The sequence below is a fragment of the Zingiber officinale genome, chromosome 11B, assembly GCF_018446385.1.
Source record: "Zingiber officinale cultivar Zhangliang chromosome 11B, Zo_v1.1, whole genome shotgun sequence".
Classification (NCBI taxonomy): domain Eukaryota; kingdom Viridiplantae; phylum Streptophyta; class Magnoliopsida; order Zingiberales; family Zingiberaceae; genus Zingiber; species Zingiber officinale.
The window spans coordinates 79,167,208-79,193,014 of NC_056007.1; the positions used below are offsets into that span (position 1 = coordinate 79,167,208).

The window sequence follows — 25,807 nt, forward strand, 5'->3', positions numbered from 1 at the left end:
AGCATGACGAGTAGATACTAGTCAGATCCAGGTGAAAGTCACTGGATAGCGGTCAAGAATATTCTTAACTACTTAAGAAGGATTAAAGAATATTTCTTGATATATGGAGACAATGATGAGCTAGCTGTAAAGGGTTACAGTGATGCCAGCTTCCAGACCGACCAGGATGATTATCGATCGCAGTCAGGGTTCGTATTTTGCATAAATGGTGGTGCTGTGAGCTGGAAGAGTTCGAAGCAGGACACAGTAGCTGATTCTACGACAGAGGCTGAGTACATTGCTGCATCAGAGGCAACAAAGGAGGCAGTTTGTGTTGGTGCAATCGACCTAGGTTTTGATGTGTGTGTCAAAGAGTTTAAGTTAGGCTTTCATATGTATTTGATATGTGTTTGAGTCTTGCAGGACCTTGTGGAACACATGAGAACTTGGTGCGGCCAAGTGTGGAAAGCTCATCCAAGGGCTCGGATCGTTGAGTCGATGAAGGATGGTGTGGAAGACATCCGAGGGACCGCGCGGACGAGGAGCAATGGAGTGGGGCCGAAGGAAGTGGACTTCAAGGCAGCGTGAAGGATGGCACGGAGAGGAGCCGCGGGCTCGGGTGCATCTGAGGGACGAAGGCCGAGGAAGAGGACTTCAAAGGCAACTCCGGAAAGGATGAGAGGAGTGAATGTACTGGGACCAGTCGACTGGTCATGGGACCAGTCGACTGATCCAGCTTCACAGAATGCACAGAAGCATTCTGTGCTTGTCGACTAAGGGGACCAGTCGACTGGTCCTAAGACCAGTCGACTGGTACATGACCGTTGGCAGAAAACGGGCTCTAAAGAGAGCCGTTGGTGTTGCCTAACGGCTAGCACCAGTCGACTGGTGCATGGACCAGTCGACTGGTGTCAGGGTTTGAGTTGATTGATGATCAACTCTTTCCTCTTATTTAAGGAGAGCTTTGGGGCATTGAGGAGGTGACTGATACTCATTGTAAACCTTCTGAATCTTGCCCAAAGCTCCCAAGACAATTCTCTTCCTCCTAATTCTAACTCCATCTTGTAAAGAGGAAGAGTGATCTTGTGAGAGGTTTGCTCCACCGAGAAGGAGAAGCTTTAGCCGGAGATTGCCGGGGACTGATCCACCAAAGGATCAAGGGCTCGTCCACCTCAAGGACACGTCGTGGAGTAGGAGCAAGCAATCTCCGAACCACGTTACATCGAGCGTGTTAGCATTTGTATTCTTGTTTGTGTTTCTTTATTTTAGTTTCTATATTTCCGCTTGCGCAAACTAACGTATTGTAGAGAAGAAATCGATTTGGGGGTGGCCTAGCTATCCAACCCCCCTTCAAGCCGGCCACCGATCCTCCAACAGTTTGGATCCGCAAGTTCATCACTAAACTTGGGGTGATTCCCAGTATCGCTAACCTTATTGAGCTCTATTGTGACAACAATAGAGCTATAGCACAGGCGAAGGAACCTCGCTCACACCAGTGGACCAAACACATACTACGGCGCTTCCATCTCATTCGAGAGATTATCGAGAGAGGAGATGTGAAGATATGCAGAGTACCTACAGAGGCTAACATCGCAGATCCCTTGACCAAGGCTTTGGCACAGAGGAAGCATGATGGTCACACTAGGTCATTGGGGCTTAGAACCTACACTGATTGGCACTAGTGCTAGTGGGAGATTGTTAGTTAGAGCCCTAGAGCCAATCATTTGATGATTGTATTATGGACTTGTTGTATCATATTCTTATATAAATAAAGGCATTTGATTTTTTGGTTATTATATTTATTTGTATTGGTGTCAAATAAACTAAGTATAATAGCGTCCTTGAGTAGAGGGTTCTTACCTATATCAATCGGTTAGTTGAACCGATAGTGAGATGATATAGGGAACACTACCCTTAATCATTCCTAGTCGAGTATTAACATTCAGGGACAATGTTAATGCAATAAGACTAGCATGTAGGTCAACTCGATGACTTGATCTCACAAGTCATGGATATAGAGATATCAAGTTGACACATGGGTATGCATTAGAGAATGTATACTGAATGACCCGCCATGAGAAAGTATCATGGATCATTATATGAGTATCATATACTTTCTCATGCAGCTATTAGTATGACTACTAGTCCTTAGACCTGAAGTCACCATGGATCCCTACATAAGGAGTTATGTACTTTGGTTTCGTCAAACGTTTCCCGTAACTGGGTGGACTATAAAGGCGATTACTGGGTATGTAACGAATTATGCAGAGGGATGTGAGTGATGTAGATGGGATCTATCCCTCCTATATGACGGGAGCGACATCGATATTCTTGATAGAGTGAGACCATGAAGTGCATGGTCATGCCCAAATGAGTCAATATGAGATATTGAGCTCATTTGATTTAGTGAGTCTACTTGGAGTTCAAGATTTAGATTGATTAGAGGATGACACGGTCTATGCCTCACATTGATCAATCTAGATGTCTTTGATAGAAGGACACTTGTCATATATTGTGTGGAGTCACAATTAGTAGTCACAAGGTGATGTTGGATCTCAACATTCTTATAACTTGGGTAGTAATGATGTGTTGCTAGATATCGCTCATTACTTATGCTTCTAAATGAGTTTAGGAGCATTGCCAACGTTATAAGAATCTATAGGGTCATACACAAAGAGCAATTAGATGGAGATTAAGTTCATTTGATGAACCTAAAGGATTAGGTTCATGTGATGAACCAAATTGGATTAAGAGTAATCCAAATTATGCTAATTGAGTTGGACTCAATTTGGTTCATGTGTTAAGTGAGTCTAATTTGGACTTAGACTCATTGAATCAATTTAATTCAATGAATAGAGATTCATTAAATTAAAATTGACTTGAACCAATAGTTAGATTTGATCAACCATGGGAGAGAAGTGGTCAAGTTTGACTTAACTTGAGAGGAAGATGAAGAGTCAAGTTTGACTTGACTTTATGTCACCTCATTGGTGAGTTGGCATTGAGTGGGCCAATGATAATGCTCCACATCATCATGGTTACTTAAGTGAGATGCCACCTCACGGGAGTTACCAAGAGTTGTGACTCTTGGTATCCCATGGAGGTTACAACCTCCACTAAAGTGGCCGGCCACTTTGATTTCATGTGGAGAGTTTCATTTTTTGTTGTAACTCTCATATTCTTCCTTTCTAGCTTTCTTCTTGCTCTCCCTCTCCTCCATTACTGATCTCTAATGTTGCTAGCACATCCTTAGAGATTTTTCTCCATCTCTTGCTTGTGTGGATACACATAGAGAAGTGTCTACTTTGACACTTTCGAAATCCAGCGAACCGAGGACGAGCGGGATTGCAAAGGGCTTCGCATCAAGGGTATAACCTTTTTTCTTTGTAGATCTACTGTAGATCGAGGTTTAGAAACTCGTATTCGTAAATTTTTCGAAAGTTTTTACTTCGCACGGATCCATGGCTGGGGGTTTCGGGATTTCCGCGACGTGAAAAGTGATTCTCGCGGTCCAAAAAACCCAACAAAAATCACTGTGCTAGGATAAAATACCCCCATAATTTACCTGTCTAAATGTGATCGTAGGACCAGCGATATTGAATCACTTGGTATAAGTAATATATGCTCCGCTAGTCTAGTAGAATGATCATTCTGCCAAAGTGAGTTGAATTATCCAAATATAAATGATCAAGGAAATAATCTCTCTCATTACATCGCAAATATCTTGCTGTTTTAAATTTCCTTCATTGCCTTTTCATATTTGTCTTACAATATCATATCTTGGCAGTTGGCATTTGACACCTTTCTGAAATTTTAGTTGGATTCCAGGAAATAAGGATGGATGGGGGCATGTGCATTTTTCCCCCTAGTGTCCTAGGAAAGAGCTGACCATTGTTTAGGGCACATCTTGTGAGATTTTGGATCGAGTTTATCTTCTTCCATGGTGCCTCACTTATCCATTTCCTTCCCAATTCAAAACTTATTTCAAGGACAGCCACAATGCCCACCTCCATTGACAAACCAAAACCCTGTCATTACAAAACAAAACAAGCACTGTGGTTAGCAGTCCATCTGTGCTGAGTCCCACACAGGAAGAAAAAAAAAGGTAAAGTGGAAAAAATAAAGAGAAAGTTTCCAATAATCCTCATAGTCGAAGACCATGGTTCAAGGTTGGATGACGTACCTATCATTCAACTGCATTTTCTGCTATAATGAACTATTTCACATGCCACCATACTCTCCTAATTCTGTACAGAAGTGCTGTGATGTTCACTGCAACTGCATCATGTTCATGTGATGCAAATCATGGCTTTTGGCTTTCTGACGGAAGCTTTGTGAAAAGCAACTATCAGGGAATTTGCCGGAGAGGGTCATTTTTTTTTCCCAACAGCTAATATAGTTTCGAACAAGGTAAATGACAAATTAATACTGTTCAACTGAGAATTAATCTTAGTAGATACAAGGCATAATTTATCGTCACGATCCCAACAGCAGGGAGCAGATTATTGCAAAAAAAATCTAGCAAGAATCTATATCAAAATAATATAAAAACTAGTGTGGACCATAGGGGATAATGTCCATTTCTATAAACACAGGGATAAGGTTGTCTTCTTCCTAGGATTCTGACCACCCTGCTTTACATCCTAACAATGTAACCTTATCACCCAAAATTAAGACCATTTAATTCTGATTTCGAATTGATGGCAGAGCATTAAATTTGTGAACTATAATAATGTTACTTCCATATAATGTTCTGAAAAGAAAAATAAATTTGCAGATTTCCAGTCAGTTTCATCAGTTTATGTTCAAGACAAATTTATTGTATGAATTCAAGAAATAAATACAACTTGTTAAAATGATCATTTTCTGGTGATATCTGTCTATCAACCAAATTACCATAACACTCAATTAATGCTTAAACAAATGCACGTTAATAACAGGCAAGAAACATAACTATCTTAGGAATTTTGATGTAGGATTTATATAATCTTTCAGTGTCTCAGAAAAGATTAATTTATCAACTAAACTAATTTGTGTGAGTTCTACAACACTGTGACCATAACGTTTACACTGACAAAACTTGTCTTTCACAATAATTAATTCTCAAAGAGACTGAGGTTCTCTAGCTGATGGTTACATGACCCCAGCGGTATGTGAACGAGAAGCATGACTAGCAGCATTGAAGGCCATTTCCAGCCCTAGGGGAAATTTAAAAGCTTGAATAGTGAAAAGCTGTACTTGGAAACATAATGAAAGAGGGAATCATGTGGAGGCCTAGAGAGTAGAAGCTCCCATGTGGATACCATGTGGGAAATATCTTGCTTTTGGCAAAGCCATCTGAGATAGGCTGAAAAGAGTGCACCACATTCATCACCATGTTTCGCGGATCCTGCAGTATCCAAGTTGTGAAACCAAATGGTGCATCCCCCCTTCAAGATACCAAAGAACAATCCCTTGGCTGGGCCTTCAGCTCTTAACACAGAGTCTCTCTGACAAATTAAGTAGCTAGAATTAAGTTACTACTTCACACCTATTTCTGGTGTTTAATGTCATTAGACGTGTGATCAGTTAATTTTTGTCACCTCCCTATGATAATTATGTAATGGAGGGGTCAATCAATATGGATACTACATTTACAGACTTGTCATGAACTGAACAACTCTTCCATGTCACATCCACGTGGAGATCAATCTAATTGATCAATCAAAACAGATGATGGATTCGGTGTCTCAAGGAAACAAACACCATCCAGAGGCATGATGGTTTGGTCACCAAATTTATTCTGAACATCCTTATAAACAGTAGCCCAAGTTTCCTAAATAGTGAAAGCTAAATTCCTGTAAAACCTTGCTCACTGATTAATTTCGCACTAACAATCTGTTTATTCTTGCAGTTGTTTAGTCTCTGGATATGAAGAATATCCAGTAAAGACCCTAATTCAATATGAGGTGCATACGCAACAGAGAGAGATGACAATTTCATATGACATTTGGAGTCATGATTCCACATGTGAGTCCACTGGCATTATTGTATCAGACCACAATAACAGACACAAATGGCTCTGCTGCATCATTTTTGTACCAGTCACTATTGCAGAAGGTCGGATTAGCTTAGGGTTGCTTGTTGAGTTTTTGAGAGAAATGCTTCAGTGTTTTGCTAAACATAACTGCTAATCCTATGCCTCTATATGATCTGAACTTCCATTAGCATTCTCTGACATTGTTATATCAGCCTGAGCCATTGTAGCATTGACCACATTCACCTAGCCATGTCAGAAAAGTAATTATGTACTAAGAAGACAAAATAACCCTTAATAATGATGAATATGGATTAAGAATTCTACATCATGCTTAACTATTTTTTTTCTTCCTGATGTGAATATCTGCATAGCTAGCTAATCTTTAGGAGCTCACAGACTTTGTTTGCAACTGTGGGTCTTAACAGCCATGTGCATGCATGTGGCCTGTCTCTGCCAAGTAGGCCCCTCTTTCTATTGCTCACAAATGAAATTGTTTTAATCATATCTTCTTCCCATGACAGGCTCATTTAAACTCCACTTTTTCAACCTTTTTTTTTTTTAATTTCTGAACCTGTGGTAGCAAATTCAACTTCTCTACCTAAATACGCCACTGGAGTTTCACCTTTTCTGTTTCTCATTAGACAACACAGAGTTAGCATGTAAAACTCACAACGATTTACTTTGTCTTACTTTTCCCCATCCATCAATACAGCAGATATAACAGATTGTATCTTCCTTTTTGCACTTGAAAACAGAAAAGTTGAGTTACTAGACATCTTAAAATAATGTTAGCATGTGAAGCTCTTAGACAAAAAACCATCTTATTTATCCTTTTCTCTTCATTCTATTAGATATACCAACATGTATCTCAGTTAGATGAGAAGCCAGAGGGATAAAAAGGTATAGGATCCTCAAGAAATAATGTCACATGTTATGCTTCTATGGAAATCCTACTTGGAGACACACATTGTCTCTCTTCCTCTCTCGATATAAGCGAAGAGAGCCTTTAACTCAGTGTCAAGTTTTACATTGCTTTTCCACTCTCGAATTTGCAAGCAGCCAACATGCAACTCACAAGCTCATTCAAGTTAGTTTTTCTCAAACAAATGCTCCGGGGGTTTCTGCTATCTGATGCTTCATCCAATAGCATGAGCTTCCATGAGAGGAAAAATGCCATCAAGCTCTCAGCTGACGCTGCAATAGCCTTTGCTAGAGGCAGAACCAGATGGTCTCAGGGTCTCATCACAAACCTCTCCAAGAATGAGAAGAACAAGGAAATACTCAAAAGTCTCCTAGGAAGGGAGTATGATAACTTACGCAAGCCATGCGGCAACTCGTTGAAGATTCCTAGATCGAAGAAGATACTCAGAAGGTGCTTAAGGATGTGTTCGAGGAGGAAGAAGGCAGGAAGAGCACAGCATATCTGTAAAAGCATCCTTGCAAAGGCATTGGCCAAGAAGAGGATCCAAGTGCTTAAAAAGCTTGTACCTGGAGGTGAGTCTATGGATGGGTTCTCCTTACTAGATGAAACTTTGGACTATGCTATGTCTCTTAAAGCACAGGTTGATGTAATGCGACGTCTTCTGAAAACTTCCAAAGCCTCATTGAATATCAAGTAAGTGATGAACCATTACTCCTCCGCTACAATCTTCATCTCTTTTGTGATGAAGCCATGGATTTTTTTTTAACTGTTCTGCATCATATGATCTCTCTATCTCATCTATTATCACCTGCAAAACTAGAGCCCCCACAGAATCCACAATGCAAGTAAAGCAGCCATCACTTGCAGGCAAATGAAAGCTTGGGGACAAGGAGGCTTAGATTTCACAGCCGGAGGTCATCTTTGAAGGCCTCACAAAGCCTAAAGTCCACATGCAAGCATGTTTTCTGTCAAGAAGGAAACTTAGATAGCTAGGATTGGCCATCCTTTGTTCTGTATTCAAACTTTGCTGCAAAATGTTAAATGTCATATGAAGGCCAACTTGTCCAATGTTTGAGGTCGTATAGCAGTGTAGAAGTGTAATTAAAGAGAGGATTAAGTTGGAGTTTATTTCTGGGAGTAGGTGTCACTAGCTAAATTCAATATGAATCCTAGTGATAAATGGGAAACCATCTCCCGGACACAACAACATTTGAAAGAAATTAGCCTTTTGCAAGGAGAACAATAACAAATCTTACATGAGACAGATCTGCAGGTCATCTACATCTCACACTTGCATTTGTCATCGATCAAACATGAAGAACAAATACAAGCGAGAACAAACTAGAAAACTTATTGCAATTTCCCAGTTTGACATCTTCCACAGTTATATCAGTCTGGTACAGGTGTGGAACAGAAAGGGAAACAACTCCTAACTATAGTTGATACTGTTGCCTTTGTGTAGAAAAATGGCAACTAGCTCAAGATACAAGTATGCATAGGCAAGTCTTTATGCGCCTTTCAGATGATATTTACACTCAAAAAATACTACTTTGACGTCAAGTTGGCAAACTTACTTTGCCTAATGTTCACCAAGGCTCCTCCAATGTTGGATAATGGCCAACTAATTTATGAGTGGAGAAAAGAACGGATGGAGAAGTTATAAATATTGCCTAACCTACTACCTAATGTATGTCAACATCCTAATTCTGTGTCACTCAGACAATTTTTCAACTAGAAATCAAAAGATAACATTTAGAAACAAAATTTCCAAATGTGAAGACGACCCATATTTCAGAAAGTTAGACCAGACAAAGACTAGATGGTCCACACACGAAAAAAAGGAACAAAATATCTACTAGAAAAACTTGATCAGTTGAGACCACCTGCAAAAAAAGTAGCACAAATGGAAAAATACCCTAGTCTGGCTGTCGTCTAATATGATCTTTACAGAGTTGCATATTAACTGAACTCACGAATTTCACACTACCATACTCGAATCAAGCTACATTCTAACATGGCAGAAATAGATTATTACCCAGCTAACATCAGGGCGTTCTCATTCATCAATGTCCTCTCCGAACCAAGTTAATGAAATCTTCAACGGAGAATAACGAAGCGAGGAGACAAAGATCAATGCGTTGGAAAGGGTGCAAAATGGGAACTTTGCGGGATTCTCGTCAAGAATGCGGGGGAAATCTACAATTTACAAAACATCTCCATTGAAAAAAAAGGTAGGGGAAACGGTGAGGCGAGGAGAAAAGGACGTTTATGTGGGGGCAAAGGAACGCACCGTACGGTGACAGGGCGCAGCAGAGAGTAAACCCTAGATGGGGTAATCTGCCTCCGCCATGGCCGACCGCGCTGTGCTGCACTATGGAAGTTTATCGTGGCCCAGACAGGGCCCCCACCGCGAGTGTTGGACGCCAGCGCTGCTTCCCCCATTACTATTCCACGACCCTTCCTCTTCTTTTACTATCAAACCCTAATTTCGCAATTGTTGTCACCGAAGTCGGAACGAAGTCTGCCATTAAGGTACTTCGGGGTTTGCTTGATCTCGCCACATGTAAGCTGCAGAAGTCGAGCTTCGTTCGTTCTTCTTCATCCGATGACAACTTCGATCTAGCGGAGAACGATCGAGATGAAGAAGTAGAAGAAGCCAAATGAAATCGAGTAAGAATGGAAGATAAAAGAGTTGTGAAAATGATTAGTGGAAGAACAAAAGGCAATAATTTAAATTTTAATATATAATAATTAAATCTTATTAACTTTTAATCATAAGAAATTAATTAGTTCGCTAAAATTATATGACATTTACAAATATATTCTAAACACTTGCATTAAGTCGAAGTTAATTACAATTGAACTAAAAAATCTATAAAGAATTATTAATTAAAATTTTGATATTTATAATTATATTTTTTTTACATTTTATATAAATATGAATATTTATATCTTAAATTTGGTAAAAAATATCCCTAAATTCTCCGTGCAATTCGCTCGCCCCAGTTATGGAGGGCAATGAGACGGGTGGGGGCGAGTTTGTTATCTCCATCTCCGCTCTCGAATTTCATCCTCGCTCTTATCCCTATCCCCATCCTCACTTTTTCGGGTTCGAATAATTTCCGAATCCAAACCAGTAATCAAATCTCCATCCCCACACTCATCCCGCTTCCAATTTTCATCTCCAAATTAATTTTATATTATTATTATTTTACTAATATCAATATTAATAATAATTTTATTATTAATATTTTTTAAAATTTTAAAAAATATCCCCATACCCGCCCCAAATCTACCACATCCCGGAAAAAAAATAATAATATAATTTTATTATTATTTTTTATTATTAATTTTTAAAAAATAATATTTTTAAAATATTATTATTTTATTATTAATAATATTATTATTAATTTTATTATTAATATTATATTATTAATAATATAATATTTTAAATATTATATTATTATTATGGGCGAGTTCGGGTATATATGGGGGCAATATCCCCATATCCGCCCCAAATCTGCCACATTCCAGAAAAAAAATTTCGAACCCGTCTCCATCTCTAAATAAATCGAGGATCCCCGTCCCAGTTTTAGGTTTTTTCCGTGAGGCCCCGAATTCATGGAGAAAATTATCATCCCTAGTTTTAATATTTCCGTTAATCCGTCCCTAAATCAATATAGAGAAGATAAATTACGGATGACTACATTCGTGTTGCGACCAAAGTATCGTAAAGCATGACTTAACCATGGTTCAAGTCAGCCCACAGCGGGAAATTGGGCACTTTCTAGCAATAAAGTCAAGTCAAGCATGACTCGACCAAAGTAGGGGTGAGCATTCGATCAAAATCGAACAGACCCAACCGAATAGATCGAAAACTGAATAAACCGAATTTCTTTTCAACCAACTGAACCGACCGAATTTCCCTATGAAACCGTATCAAACGAACCGATAAGATATCGGTTAATTCGGTTTTCGACCGAATTGACTGAATTAACCGAATTTTAAAATCCTATTTGGTTCTATCTTTAAAAAAAGATTTTATTTAATTAATTATATTTTAAAATAAAATTTAATTAAAATAATATTCTTATTCGGTTTATTCGATTTAACCGAATTACAAAATTCAAAATCGAAATCGAACCAAATTAATAAAAAATTGAACCAAATTTAAAAACAAAAAACAAAAACCGAATTAACCGAACTAAATTTTTAAATTCAGTTAGTTCGATTCGATTAATTCGATTTTTCTGAATTTCTACTCACCCGAAACCAAAATCAAGCCAGACACAACTATGGGCCAAGGCCCAGCCCTGTTGAGTATGAATTAATTGAGAAAAGAATTAGGGCCAATTAGCTATTAGATTTATATTTTCAAGGGCAATTTAGTGTTGATTTAGTGTTTTTATTAGTACTCAAAATTATACACAACTTTTTATATTTATCAAATCACATAGTCATTTCTAATTATGCCCTTTTATTCCTCCCCACATTGAATCGGCCGCTTAGACTCAATTATCTCAATATTCTATGAGCCAGTGTAATCCTCCCCACAAGGGTTGTAAAAGTAAGTGGATGATGTGACGATATAATACGGCGATGATACTATGACGATATATTAATATGATATTTTTTTTATTGTGATATGACGGTCATTAAAAGAAATATTATTTCATCTGCAAGTAAAGGTACATTTAGATCATCCCATATACATGATCATTAATCCATTATTATTTATCTTCTCCATTTTTCCTTTATTGGATGTTGAATTGAAAGTCGAAGTGGCTGAGTCGGTACATCCTTAGTCTCCATTCTAATCTCTTTTCCTCTCTTTCTAACTTAGCGAGCTCTCCCGACGATCAACCCTCCTTGGCGTTCAATAACCGAGTCAACATCGAAGATATCTCATCAATCACTTATTCGTCAACGATCTCAACCAGGAATAACGAATTTTACCAAGTTCATGGTATTTCTTACATTGAATATAATCATGCTTTTAAATATAGATTTCATAGAAAAATATAAATTTTTGAAATTAACACAATTTTAAATGCTTTTGAGAACTATGTAATGCCTCCGTAGATGTAATCGAGTTGGTACGGACTTATCATCAAAGAGGCATGATTTGATTTTGGATTATGTCATGCCCCCGTTTAGGAAGACTACTTAGCTAAGGCTAAATAAACCCTATGATTTATCATAGTTTAGAGTATGTGGAGCCTTCTCGAAAGGCCTTTAAGATAGCCACTTAACCATTTACCACCAGAGAACTATATATCCTTTATCAATAGAGAACTATGATCCTGCAGCCACTGATTACAAATCAAACAAAGTAAATGATTAGGCAGATAACAAATAAAAGACAGTAAATTTACAAATAGATCAACTTGATTGCTATATAATATCATTAATCGACTAATTAGAAATCGCTACGTGATATACGTTTTGGATATCATAGCAATGTGTATTTTCAAATCAAGTTAGTATGAAATAATTATCAAGAGACAGTTCCTCGCCGTTGTTGGAGCAAGTTAAAGAGAAACTCGGTGGAAAACTTGCATAGATTCCAGCGACCCTCTCAGAATTAAAGTCAGATATAGTTCTAAGTAAAAAAAATTTTAAAATACTTCAAGTGCTTCCAAGATTATTGTTTCCGCAACCCGTGAGGCTCGGCTCCACTCATTTCCATACTCTGAGCTAATCGATCCAAGCAGCCAACCTTTCCTCCTTTGTTCTCTTGCCAACTCCCAAGGTAAACTCCAACGCCGTCGATTCCCCATTCTCATCTTCACCTTCATACCTCCTGCAATGGTGGTGCTGACCAGCCACCGTCTTCGCCTTCTTATCGTCGTCGGCGTCGTCTCTGTTTTCGTCTTCGCCGATTGCTTGGAAGTTAAACAATCACTATCCGTGCAGGAGCTGCGATGGGGAAGGAACAGCCGTCCTCGCCGATTTGCTTCCACTCCCGGGAAAAGTTAGCTCCCATTCTTCCTCATGCACGTTCAATTGGCGCCTTAATTTTTGTCGTTCAACGTTCAATTCTCTAACTTCGATTAGCAGATACCGGTGCAGTAGAACTGGAATTGAGGCGACAAAAGATTCCTGGGCCAAAGATTCTGATCGCCGACGAAGCTCGAGTCTCGTCGATTCAATCCAGAATCAGAAATGTAATCTCCGAGAAGGCGGAGGACTCGTCCGGAGCGCAAGTCCCTCTCTTTTCAGGAATCAAGTTTCAGACTCTGAACTACGTGGTCACCGTCGCGGTCGCCGGAAAGAACGCCACCGTCATCGTCGACACTGGCAGCGACCTCACCTGGGTCCAATGCAAGCCATGCACCTCCTGCTACGCGCAGCGAGACCCCCTCTTCGACCCATCCGCCTCCACTTCCTACCAGAACATCCCCTGCAACTCCACCGCCTGCCTCTCCCTGCAGGAGGCCACGGGGAACGCCGGCGTCTGCGGCGCCCACCGCTGCAATTACTTCGTCGACTACGGCGACGGCTCCTACTCCCGCGGCTTGCTGGCGCTCGAAAGGATCGACGTCGGTGGGACAATCATAGAGAATTTCGTGTTCGGATGCGGTTTCAAGAACCGGGGGCTCTTCGGCGGGACTGCCGGGATCATGGGGCTCGGAAGAACCCCACTCTCTCTGGTGCACCAAACCACCGCTCAGTTCGGCGGAGTCTTCTCTTACTGCCTCCCCACGAGGCTGCTCAGCTCCTACGGCTCTTTAGTCCTCGGAGATGACCCTGCGGCTTACAAGAACTCCACCCCAATCTCCTACACGAGAATGCTTCCTAACTCCCTTCTACTTCCTCAACCTCACCGGCATGACGGTCGGCGGCGTGCCGCTCCAGGAGGCCGGCTTCTCCACCGGAAAGATCCTCATCGATTCGGGAACCGTGATAACCCGACTCCCGCCGTCGGTCTACCGGGCATTCAAAGCCGAGTTCGTGAAACAGTTCTCCGGTCATCCTCCGGCGCCGAGCTTCTCCATACTGGATACTTGCTTCGACTTGTCTGGCTTGGAGGAGGTGGCAGTTCCCAGGGTGAGGATGGAGTTCGAGGGCGGCGGCGAAATGACGGTGGACGTCACCGGCATCTTCTACTTCGTCAAGAAGGATGCTTCACAGGTTTGCCTGGCGATGGCCAGCCTGCAGTACGAGGGTCAAATTGGGATCATCGGGAATTACCAGCAGAAGAATCAAAGGGTGGTGTATGATACGCTGTCTTCCAGGATTGGATTCGCAGAAGAGGCTTGCGGCCAATGAATCATCGTCGCCGGGAAAAGTTCTTCTGGCCGATCTTGTCTGCATTAGCCATAGTCAATTAAGCTTATCGCTGTTCAGAATCGTGTAAGAACAGAGAACTTCGATCGGCCACCTTTGGCTGGTTCGGGAGATCCTTTATTTCGAATAAAAGGAATTCAATAGAGTCCTACGCACAGTTCGCCATGGAAATTGCCAATTTGAGAAGTTGACCATCGACAAATATAATGTATCGTAAATAAAGATCCCCTACAGATGGAGGTTTATTTTGATCCTGTGTTCCTATTCATAGCTTTCCTCTGTTAACCTTTCCAAATCCTCGTCTTCAAATGGATTGCATGGCATTCCAAAAGTGATCCAGTATGAAAGCTGCGGAGATGACATGCCGAGAGAGGTGGCACTGTTGTTGATTTAGAGTAAACTTCGCTAGGGTTAGGGAAAGATGATGACACTTGGTGTTTCATTTGACTCCTTTTTGCGCACATTCAAAAAAAGTCAATATAATGTTGCGGTAAAAATCAGGAAAGTGATCCTTGGCATAGGTCCTCTGACCTGTAAATCAGTATAGTCGCCGAGCTAAATATGAAGAAGATGAACCGTAAAAAAATGTGAGTGCATGTGGTCAAGTTGACTTGGAATGTATTGCGTAGCTCCGCCAATGAAGAAAATCTCTTGTATATCACCTCTCATAATCTTCGCAATAGACCTGTAAAGAATATTCGATGTCAGAAGATGTCGGATAATGAAAAATATATATAAACAGTTATATAGTCGTATAACTGTATATAAACAGTTATTCTCTGAGAAATCTTCCGTTACACGTATATATATAAATAGTCGTATAACCTCCATAATAATGATAGAAGTTGTATAGTCACTTTCGTAAGAAGGTTCCATTGAATGTATATGTTGTAACTGAAGAATATTCTTTGACAAATAATTATTATTCTTTGACAAGTAGTTATAATTCTCTGACAATGTTATCTTCTAAATATATCTTGGTCGAACCTTTAGCCAATCTACTTCATATTATATTGACAGATCGATACATAATTAACGTGTCGTTCAACCAATAGGCCGATCGGCTATCTATTGTGTGATGCTAAACTCCGATATTGTAGCAAGCAAGCCAAGTCTCATAGGCCCGGCCGGTTCTATGACCGACCGTCCATATGTGGGGTTACTTGTCTCTAAAAGATGAGGAACTAAGTCGAGCAAGATCCGATCGATACTTTTATCCGGTCATATTTGTAATGAGAATTGTCTGGTATCTGTCTTGCACTCATTTAGGAGACAGGAATGTTGAGCTGTATAAACCCGACCGACATTATGACTAACCGGTTGTATACTGAGAATCATACTGTAGCAGTGGGGACTGTATCTCGTATGCTCGACTAGCACGTTAAGGTCGATCAGACTCACTTTGTGTGTCTTGGCAATGAGTGGAGTTACAAGTCTCTGTGATTTGACCAGCTGCAGGGCCAACCAACCATATGCTAAGAGCTATGCTCTGGGAATGGGAAGCTAAGCCCCCTGAATCCAACCGAATATAAGTCCAATCGAGTTTATGGCAGGGCGGCCATCTATTAAACCCGCTCGATTAATGGCTGACCAGATATATACTAGGTGTCTTAGCACGAGTAAATCACTAGGTCCCTCGAATTCGACTAACTCTTTGGCCGGTCATCCTCGTACCGAAAGTCTTAGCGCTTGGAGAGGAGCAATAGTCCTATTGAGAGTAACCCACTAGCTGCCACCTCCCCTTGATTTGACCATCACCTTATCTCATCTTGACTTTGACTGTCACATCATACCTCGGTCTACTCGTAATTCCCTGTATCACCAAGCAACGTACATCAACTTTAATCATCGAAACATGAAGAAAGATCGTTTCTTCATATTTGAAATATACAATCAAAATATATATATACAGCCTTTAACCATTATGAACAAGCAACACAAACCAAACTTCAATACTGTTTGATTGGCTGGCGACACAAAAGTGATGATACAGATGCTTCAAAACAGCTCTTATTCAAGTTAAGGCAAGCAGAAGCAGAAGGCAAGCGAAGGCATCCAGTGGCAAAAGAGAATAATGATAATAGTCACGTTGTTTCATGGATGTAGAGCTGTTATGAGATCTGGGCGTTCTGGTCAAGCCACTCCTTTTTGAGTCGATTCGCCATTTCTGGTCGTTAAGTTCGGAGTCCTCCCTTGTAAATTTCTCAGTTTTCTTATCATCTAAGCCTGGAAAGAAAACTGACTCGATAGATTTGGATACAAATAAGCTTGTGAACTTATAAAAAGCTTGAGTTGAGTTGATCTATTTCATGAACAAAAGAAAAACCTTTACTATGAAATGATTGGTCTTCCAAGAGATGCCTCATCTGGTGAAGCTGATCCTTCCCTCCATGGGTGTCATCAGTAGCAGCCACAATCCACTTGACTTGAACAAACACAAGGAGACCAAAGAGGAGAAGCTTAAGCTTCATTCTAGGTGCTGAATTGTTTGCAGTAAGCATGTGGAATACTAAGGGCGACTTAAAGGCTGCTGTTCAGATCTTCTCTGAAACAGTATTATGATGCTTCATTAGTGGAGAATAACTATATGCTTAAGCAGACACGTTCAATTTGCAAAAAGAATCATGTCCTTTTTTCCCCAATAAGCCTCAAAAGTTGGAGAAGTAAAACATAAAATGGAAAAGAAAAAACATACTGTGGAAGTCATTTGTTAATAACTAAACAAGTCATAACTAATATTCCATGGATCAAAGCCATGACATTTGTTAATCTTCAGACGTGTTACAAGATTTCACAATAATGTACAAGTTTTAAGCTTTGTAGCTGCTCACAGAACCACACAGAATAAAATGCACTGTATGTTTCTCAATCTTATATGTAAAGATGGAATACATAAAGAGAAGGAAAAATGGATTTGTACGTAGCCACTTATTAATAGAGAGGCACATAACTGCTTGAGCTGGAGCAGCCTTCATGGTTTTCGTCTTTGAATAGGGACAAGTTACGAGTATATTGCCAATGTCAGTCAGCATAGGATGATTGATGTATGCAACCTCACCATGCAACCAGAGTTGTTTCAATGTTGGCTGAATGTGGTAACACACGAGAAGGGGTATCGCTGGTCATTCTAACAATTCCTCGCAAACCTTCATGCCTGCTGCTTGTGCATTTAATATGACCTGGCCACTAGGGCTTGATTTAAGAGTTTTCAGCACAGCGTCAAAAATTGCAGACTGAAAACTGGAATCTCCTACTTTCTTGAGAGTTTCTTCCACTACTTTGAAGTCTACTCTGCTGAACAGAAGCAGTTGACCAATAACTTCACCAAAATGGGAAGGGGCTTTTGGCAAATCAATGCCGACATCATCCAGAGTTTCCCCGTAAAGTAAACAACCTGTCCCCAAATTCCTTGGAGTAAGCACTTTCTTATGTATCAAGTACTCCAAAAGCTTCACTAGTGGATCCAAACATGAAGGGCCTTTGTCCAGAGCTATGTTTATGGCTTCCTTAACAACTTCAGGATGGTATTCTGGACTCTTCAATTCCTTGACGCATTGAAGTGCCTCATCTAGAATCTTGATGTGAAAATACTCTTCCAGAAGAGCAACTGTTTTCTTTCGTAGCTCATTAGGATTGAATTTTGATGTTGATAATGGCTTTTCTTGAAGCATTGGATGTGATATTTGAACAACAGGCCTTGTGGACACTACTCTTTGATCTCGGGAATCTGATTTGCCTGAGACAAGGGGAGAAGTAGAAGGTGGCATGCCACTGCCCTTCAAAAATGTACTAGTCATTCCGGAGATAGTGCTACCGCTACCTTGAGGTAAGAACTTAGAGTTGATGGAAGGTGAATTAGCCACCAATGGACCATGGCCACGGTTAGCTTTACCTCTTTGCATGGACGTGCTGCGTGGAACTTCCCAGTGATCCTTGTCTAAACCAGGCATTCCAGGCATCTTTCTCATTCCAGGCATACCAGGCATCATACCACCAGTTCCACGTATGTTGTTAGGAAACCCAGTAAGACCCGTACCTCCTAAAGCACCACTCTCACGGTTATTTCTCAAACTTGCAGTTGCACCAGGACGTAACCCAAGATTTTTTTCTGCTTCTGAATGAATTTCACTTATGGTTTTGGCCTTGACCTGAAAATCAGGAAAACAACCATTTCTCAGGAAGACTAGAATCTCCAAACAATATATAAATCCTAGTTATGCAATCATATAGACTTAGATTAAATTGCAAGTGGAACTTTAAACTCAATGAAGGGTACCAGGTAAATCTTACCTCTTCACGACGAGGGATCCAACTGTTTACACGAAGGTCGAGCACGTCACGAACCACAAATCTTAGCCGTGGTGCAAGTTGTGGATTTCTAGTTAGTTCTTTCAGCCGGTTGAAATAGGCATCATTAAATCGACGAGACTTTGGGCTCTCATCTAGCTGTTTACCTATTGTATTAAATAACTGACAAATTGCCTCAACATTTTCCTCAGCTGGACAGGTTTTCCCATCTTGCCCCAGAAGCTCCTGTACACAGTGTAACTCTCTAAGAAAGTTTCCTTGAAAGAGTACATCTCAATTATAAACAAGAAATAGGATTAGCATAAACTACCTGAGCTATATGATGAATTATTTTCTCAGGCAACATTTTCTGCTTTAAAAGCTCACCAATCAGACGAATGTTACCAAGCGTACGGAGCTTCAGCATTCTCTCTTTATCCTTGCGTTCCATTTCTTGGTCAGGCCCAGTCAATTTTCTCACTTCAGCCCTCAGGTTGTCAGCGCCTTCAAATGCCTCTTGGCAATTATTTAAGAGCACACGCTTGAATGTGATCTCCTTCCCACCTCCTTCTTCAGGAGGGAATGTATCAAGCTTTTCATTCAAATCAAAACACAGTCGAGCATACATAGGACAGAATGTTGGCTCAAATACAGCTTTCTCAAAAATGAGAGTAATGACATCCTGCAGAAAGGTGTTCATTGAATGAAATTTACAGAAGTTTTAAACACAAAGTAGAGATTAAGAGCAAGTTGCAAGATAAAAACCATGAGAATATCTGGTGTCGTAATTCCAGCATCAATCAATTGGCCTTTGAGAACATCGAATTTTTCTGGCGTTAGCTTGTTCAGTATACTGCAACAAAAATCATAATTTTTAAACCGAAAACTTTATAAAGAATACAATTTGTGAACTTCATAATATAAATATATCATAAAACAAAATGCATAGAAAAATCAGCCTCAATGAAATGGAAGAGTACTTCTGTGATGCAAATGATATACTACTTTCTTATCTAGAAGAAATAAATCATGAAAATTAATAAAATTTGCAACTACTAGTGATTAGTTTAATTACCCTTTGACTGTTTTTAAAACCCGATCCTTGTCACTGAGATTGCCTCTTCGAGCAGACCATGGGACTTCAGCCTTGAGTAAAGTAGTAGGTCCCGCCTAATATATTGCCAGTGGAAGGGATAATGTCAGCATACAAACAAAAATATTTAAATTGCAAGATAAGAAACGGTATAAAAGAATACAACTAAGGCGGTACAACCAATTTCAATATGGGAATTGTGGAAGTAATTTAAAAGCAAGTGATGTAGCAAGAAGGATGAACAATCACATGGAGAAAATAGACTTTAGAGAGAACTCAAACTAATTTTATTGGTTGGAAGATTAAACAAACAAAGGCTTAAGGTTTTTTTTTATATAAAAAAAAAGGCTCCAAAATTCATCTAAAAACTTAATAATGAAAAATATATCCCCTAATTGCTTGGAAAACATATATCAATTGTAAAATAACTTATCCTATTAATATAATTTTCCTTACTTTGTCTTAACTACTTCAAAATAAAAGTTAGAACAAAAAAATAATACAAACTTTCATATTTCAAATTTCCAAATTTAACCTTCTAATTTTAAACCGCATTAGCAAAATTATGCAAATGTAGAAGGACTAGGCACATTAGGAAGATATAAAGATATCCTTATTCTCTCATGGGTGGTAGGGGTGGGAATCTTATATGGTTCAGACATTCAAGTTCAACCTACATTAGAACAACAAGGGGCAACAGTACAATTTTTAAACTTGATGTAATTCAATAATATTAAACTCAAAAAGCAGAAAAATCATTCTAACTGTATGAATGTATGTTACTGGGTTAGGAGAAGGACATGAAAGTAGTAAAATTTCTATTGAGTTGATTTGACATATCACCATTGCAGTAGAAGAAGCATATTGAGAACCCTGCTTATTGAATTGGCTTATTTCTTGGTGTCTGGAGTTCAATGTAATTGATTCTTTATGCTCGCGTAGTGTATCCCAAGACCTTTCATTTATATGTGTAGTAGATTGCCTAGAACGATCACGCCAATCCCGACTGTCCAGCTCAAAATTGTGATTCTGTGATTGACTTACCAGCTGGAGTGCAAAGACATACAAAAAAATTAGTAGAGGTGAATGAAGCATACAAAAACAAAACTGGAGCGGAAAATGATCTATTTTCTGTATTACCTAAGATTGCCCAACAACGGAAAAAAAGACCAAACAGTTTATGAGAGCCTCAATTAGCTCCACATTTTATATTAGCTATAATAAGAATCACAAGGAGAGTTCAAACTTCTTCCAAATGAACTTTGGAGAGTCTTTCCTCAGGAACAGAGTTACATGGTCATACACTTTGATTAGGACAGAAGTAAACTGGCTGAACATGTTCACCCAATCATTTTTTCAAAGGAAAGAAGTATTATCTACTTATGGGTCTAGAGCACCTGTAACCTAATATGCACTTGCAAAACCAGCCTACATGATTGGAATTCCACATCAGTTCAATAACTCTAGTGATTTTGGCAAGGGAAACGTCTTAAGATGCATAATAGTTCAGAGTTAAGTTGTGACAGCAAAAGAATATATATAGAAAAAATTATCATACATTAGCATCACGATGACCCCAAGTTCGACCTTCAGGAAAAAATTCTGCCTCTATCTCCTGCTTAAGTTTCAAAATATCATCTGTGATCCGAGCAGCCTGTCAAACAAAAATACTTATTTAAAGTCCTGAAAAAAAAGATCATTTTTTACAATTCATAATTGATCAAAAAACAACATGTCACTGAGTTGGACTGATGATTATCAAAGAATGATAAACCATATTGTATAAATCACTTAAGAGGAAGCTAGTTTACCTAAGAATAGTCACCTCAATTAGCTAAAGTGTAAAAAATATATGCACTAAAAATATCAGAGACTAAAATGGCATAAAAAACAGAATCCAGTCAACTTGAAGAGATTATAATATGATATAATAAAGAGATCAAAACAATTAAATATTTGGATGTGTACCTCACGAAGTTGTAGAAGTTGCTGAGTAGTGTAACGAATGCATTCACGGCTTTCAAATCTTGAATCTCCAATCTGTCAAAACAGATATACATTTTAAGGAAACATGTAAAGCAAGCACACATCTCTTGAAGCAAAAGCAATGACGATTTGATTCATGGAAAACCAAAATTACAGTTGTCAAATTTATATAGCATAATAATCATGTAAGCCCAACTCGTTCAACAAAATACAGATGGTATCGGTGGCAGTAGACGCAAGAATCTTCCATAAACATGTCGCAATGAGTTAATTACGAGGCAAACAAACTACATATGCAGTTAGCCAAAAAGGAATAGATCAAACAATCAATATCATGCCTCATGCTGGGGGAAAAAACAGAACTTCTTACAGTAGGCCTTAATATGAAGTTAATAAACTAGAGGCTGTGGTTTTTATGGATAACGCTGGAAACAATCACATCTGAAAGGATTTAAATTACTTGTTTTAAATTGCAACCAATATTAGTTTGCCTTCCTTTTTCTCCCTGTTCGATATTTCTAGGAGCACATTATTTGACAAGAGAACCCATCTCGAAAATCAAAGCAGGCAATTCAAAGACGCGACCTTTATCGGAAAAAAAAAAAAACTCAATATCTCTGGGGAGCATTCCCCACCTACCGTGAGCGAAAGGCCCTCGCCAGCGCCGCCAAGGGGGCGAAGGACGGGGAGATTGGAGGAATCAATGGCTCCAGAGGCCGCAGAGTCGAACCGATTCGCGAAAATTCTGCCGACTCGATTTCCGCCGCCGGGCCTCAAGCTGATCACGGTGGAATCCAGCTGCATATCTCCGTGAATCATCTCCTATCGTTTCTTGTCTCTCTTTCACGAACAAACAATCCGAGGACCGCGATGCAATCACGCAGGCGAGCCGATGAGAGCGCAATGGGGAAAGAAAAGAAAAGAAAAGGCAAAGGAGGTGGCAAGCTATTCGCCTGATCGGAGAAATAACGAGAGTCGGAGGGTGAGAGGGGGATCGGATTGATTAATCAATCGTATTGATTGTGTGTGCCTAAGGATTACATAGTCTCTCTTTATATAGATACAAAGGACTTTTTAACGGAAAAGAGAAAAAATCTAACGATTTTTTTTAATATATATATATATATATATAAGGATTTTTTTTTAACGGAAAAGAGGAAAAATCTAACGAAAATAATTATTTATTTATAACGAAAAAGTATTTATATATATATAATAATAAATAAATAAATAAATATAAAAAAATATTTTGAAAGTGTTATTTGAATATATTTAGTGAAGGATGGCACCACCCCACCTATCAACGTAAATAATTTTTTAAATATCAATTACTCACCTCACCTCTATTTGTAGCAGGATATACTGAAATTAAATTTAGTGTCATGTAATTAAAATAATTTTTTTTTCAAAATTTATTCATAAATATGGATTAGTGACAATATTTTTTTGATAGTTCATATGACAATGGGTGGTGAGATGGATTTGTCATCTTCACAGGGTCGTCTCAAGGTTTTATGAGACCCTAGGAAAAAAAAAATTAGGCTTTTAATATTTTTTTTTTTAAAAAAATTCTCTCATCCTTTTTCATTCAGATTTGGGATTGACAATAGTGGATTTAAATTTTTTTTAAAAAAAATAAAATATTAATTTAAAATAAATTTTTATGTAAAATAAATTCTTCTATTTTTGAGATTGAATAAATTTTTTTATTTTCCTTTTTTTCATACGTTCCATATATTCAGAATCATATTATTTTCATAGACATATTTATATTAAAATAATAATAAAAAAGAAAATATAAATGCCTAATATTTTATCAAAATAAAATTAAGTTCATAAAATTTGATTTACGCCTTGTAATTTTAAGTTGATGATATTTCAAACTGATTGCTGAGTAATATAACAAAAAAATATAAAATATTAAATTTTATTTGAATCCATTAATTTAAGTAGTTTATATTTTATAATAAACTGTACTTAACGAATATATAATAAATCAGATAAGTGTACTTAAGGATTATTAAAAATATATGATTTTTTAAGTGTATATATGCAATTTGTTTGCATAGAGGAAAAATGAGAAAAAAAAATTATACAATTGCTAATAATATATTTTTCCAACGATATTTGAGTCCATTTCATCCATAATTTATTATTTATACAGAAAAATAAAGAACATTTCAAAAATTTAAGAAAAGATTGAAAAAAATATTATCAAGGGTGTCTTGTCGTATTCTAAGACTGAAAGAATCACCGATGAAACAATGAGGGACAAAAAAATACAGATTATAAAGGATCAAAGATGAGACCAAATCAAATTATGTAGTGTTAGTTTTATATAGGATTCCAGGAGAATATAATGATTATAATTAATATATAATTAGTTGAAGTTTCTTTTCCGTTGGAATAAATGGTTGTACAGTGTGCACTACTATTCACAGAAATTGAAGTGAGTTCATGGAATAAATGACTGTACAGTGTGCACCACTGTGCACAGAAATCGAAGCGCATTCTTGAACACGAAGTGTCAATACTGAATAGGGTTCTAATTAAAATTAACTGTCAATTATTAAATATATTTTAAAATTTTTTAATACTAATGGGCCCCAATAAAATTGGGGCCCTAGGCATAGGCCTTATTGACCTATGCCTTCAGCCGGGCCTGCATCTTCATCCCCGTCTCTAAATTTCATCCTCGTTTCCATCCCTATCTTTTTAGATTCTAGAAATCCCAAACCCGAACCAACAAGATCAAATTCTCATCCAGATTCTCATCCCCGAAATTAATTTTATACTATTATAATTTTACTATTAGTATTAATGATAATATTAATATTAATGATAATATTAATATTAATATCAATATTAATAATAATAATAATAATTTTACTATTAATATTTTAAAAAATATTAATATTATTATCAATATTATTTAATGGCATTATTATTAATATTTTTTAAAAATTATTATTATTATTATTATTATTATTATCAGGACAGATTCGGGAATAGGGACAATATTCTCATACCCGTCCCAAATCCGTCCCCATCCCTGAATAAATCAGAGATCCCTATCTCCATTTCGGATTTTTCCTATAGGGTTCCGAACTAGTGAGAAAAATTATCATCCCTAATAACTTGATTATATGATCAATAAATATTTGGACAACGTGGGTGATAACTATTTAAGGATGCAATAACGGATAAAAATGGATATATTTTATGAGGTAATTAATTATAGTAAAAAATGATTATGATCATTTCAGACATTTTTTATAGTTTATTCTCAAGTTATATGAAGGGAGGGGTCAGCTTATAATCGGTCGTTAAGTTAACTAGGGATGGGAGAAATTTTTTTCTTTGAGAACATATACACGCTGAGAATTAATCTCTTATCTATTATAATAAGTCTTTCATCTTTTGGTCAACTTATTATCCCGTTGAGACTTTGAGAAGCAATCAATGACTGTCCTTGTGATATTGGTAACCCTGATGTAAAATTCATAGACATATCTGTCAATATTTGTTAGAGTATGAAAAGGTTTGAAGAAGACCTAAATAATCTTGCTACATTTTCTACTGTTTTTTTTTTCTTTAATATACATGACATTCAACAACAAATTTTTGATATATTTTTTCATTCCTTTCCCTTAGAAAAACCTTGAATTCGTTTATAGGTGCACAAGAAAACAGAATTCCCACAATCGGTGAAGAATGAAATTCCTTTAATATTATTCTCTTTTCCTTTGAGTTTGTTGGAAGGAAGAGTTGAAAGGAAAAATTTATTTTTATAGTTCTCCATTAAGGTTACGTTTGGTAGGGTGTAATCTGCCTTATAATATAATTAGGATTACATTGTAAGGTTGATTATTTTGTTTGTTTTAATTTTAAACCTGTAATGTAATGTAATTGATAACCATGATTTTACTGTATTATTTTGATTCATTTATGCATGATTTTGATGTTGGTTTCATAGTTTAAATCATGGTTACATTACATTTTTTGTGCAATGCATAGATTTTGGATTTAATTGCAAATCATATTATTTTTGGTGTTATTTGATGCTAATATTTAACTCTTATTTTGTAGGCATCAAAGGGTCTATTTGGACTGAAATTGGGCTCGGATCGGAATTTAAACGAGAAAATCAAGCTTTGAGTTGATTTGGGCCGTTCATCAAGAATAGGAGAGATCTGGATCATCCGTTGAAGATCTGGCCGATCCAACTTAA

General features: G+C 37.9%; 3 protein-coding genes, 1 long non-coding RNA gene and 1 pseudogene across 7 annotated transcripts; 2 read left to right on the forward strand and 3 right to left on the reverse strand.

Moving 5' to 3' along the window:
• Window positions 1-3,685: 3,685 nt before the first annotated feature.
• On the reverse strand, window positions 3,686-9,595 carry LOC122034962. Its single transcript, XR_006126845.1, has 4 exons — window positions 9,211-9,595; window positions 8,956-9,116; window positions 4,163-4,369; window positions 3,686-4,007 (listed from the first exon to the last, which is right to left on the reverse strand). It is a non-coding gene; the product is annotated as an uncharacterized LOC122034962 (long non-coding RNA).
• Window positions 6,860-8,140, forward strand: LOC122034961 (transcription factor IBH1-like 1). Of its 2 annotated transcripts, none has more exons than XM_042594316.1 (2): window positions 6,860-7,613; window positions 7,741-8,140. In XM_042594316.1, exons 1-2 carry the CDS (start codon window positions 7,063-7,065, stop codon window positions 7,793-7,795), a joined length of 606 nt encoding a protein of 201 aa, XP_042450250.1. In that variant the 5' UTR covers window positions 6,860-7,062; the 3' UTR covers window positions 7,796-8,140. The 2 variants fall into 2 exon arrangements, with proteins under 2 accessions (XP_042450250.1, XP_042450248.1); XM_042594314.1 differs by having other exon boundaries at window positions 7,788-8,140.
• A 2,986-nt stretch (window positions 9,596-12,581) lies between the features above and the next one.
• LOC122035394 lies at window positions 12,582-14,367 on the forward strand (annotated as a pseudogene).
• Window positions 14,368-16,028: 1,661 nt separating this feature from the next.
• On the reverse strand, window positions 16,029-16,717 carry LOC122034791. 3 transcript variants are annotated; one of them, XM_042594147.1, is made up of 2 exons: window positions 16,543-16,717; window positions 16,029-16,436 (listed from the first exon to the last, which is right to left on the reverse strand). In XM_042594147.1, the coding sequence occupies exons 1-2, from the start codon at window positions 16,709-16,711 to the stop codon at window positions 16,225-16,227; spliced, it is 381 nt and encodes a 126-aa protein (XP_042450081.1). In that variant the 5' UTR covers window positions 16,712-16,717; the 3' UTR covers window positions 16,029-16,224. The 3 variants fall into 3 exon arrangements, with proteins under 3 accessions (XP_042450081.1, XP_042450080.1, XP_042450078.1); XM_042594146.1 differs by having other exon boundaries at window positions 16,537-16,717; XM_042594144.1 differs by having other exon boundaries at window positions 16,029-16,448; window positions 16,537-16,717.
• A 185-nt stretch (window positions 16,718-16,902) lies between these two features.
• LOC122034985 (eukaryotic translation initiation factor-like) lies at window positions 16,903-22,607 on the reverse strand. Its single transcript, XM_042594343.1, has 9 exons — window positions 22,216-22,607; window positions 21,559-21,630; window positions 21,149-21,244; window positions 20,434-20,637; window positions 19,573-19,667; window positions 19,263-19,350; window positions 18,829-19,179; window positions 18,501-18,743; window positions 16,903-18,358 (listed from the first exon to the last, which is right to left on the reverse strand). The coding sequence occupies exons 1-9, from the start codon at window positions 22,393-22,395 to the stop codon at window positions 17,333-17,335; spliced, it is 2,355 nt and encodes a 784-aa protein (XP_042450277.1). The 5' UTR covers window positions 22,396-22,607; the 3' UTR covers window positions 16,903-17,332.
• Between the last annotated feature and the right edge of the window lie 3,200 nt (window positions 22,608-25,807).

Coding starts and splice junctions, on each gene's coding strand:
- LOC122034985 (XM_042594343.1), bottom strand. CDS start 22,395: ATGATTCACGGAGATATGCAGCTGGATTCCACCGTGATCAGCTTGAGG. Junction 19,668..20,433: donor ATGCTTCTTCTACTGCAATG/GTGATATGTCAA, acceptor GCAATATATTAG/GCGGGACCTACTACTTTACT. Junction 18,744..18,828: donor TAATTCATCATATAGCTCAG/GTAGTTTATGCT, acceptor CACTGTGTACAG/GAGCTTCTGGGGCAAGATGG.
- LOC122034961 (XM_042594314.1), top strand. CDS start 7,063: ATGCAACTCACAAGCTCATTCAAGTTAGTTTTTCTCAAACAAATGCTC. Junction 7,614..7,787: donor AAAGCCTCATTGAATATCAA/GTAAGTGATGAA, acceptor CATCACTTGCAG/GCAAATGAAAGCTTGGGGAC.
- LOC122034791 (XM_042594144.1), bottom strand. CDS start 16,711: ATGCTTACTGCAAACAATTCAGCACCTAGAATGAAGCTTAAGCTTCTC. Junction 16,449..16,536: donor CCAATCATTTCATAGTAAAG/GTTTTTCTTTTG, acceptor CTATCGAGTCAG/TTTTCTTTCCAGGCTTAGAT.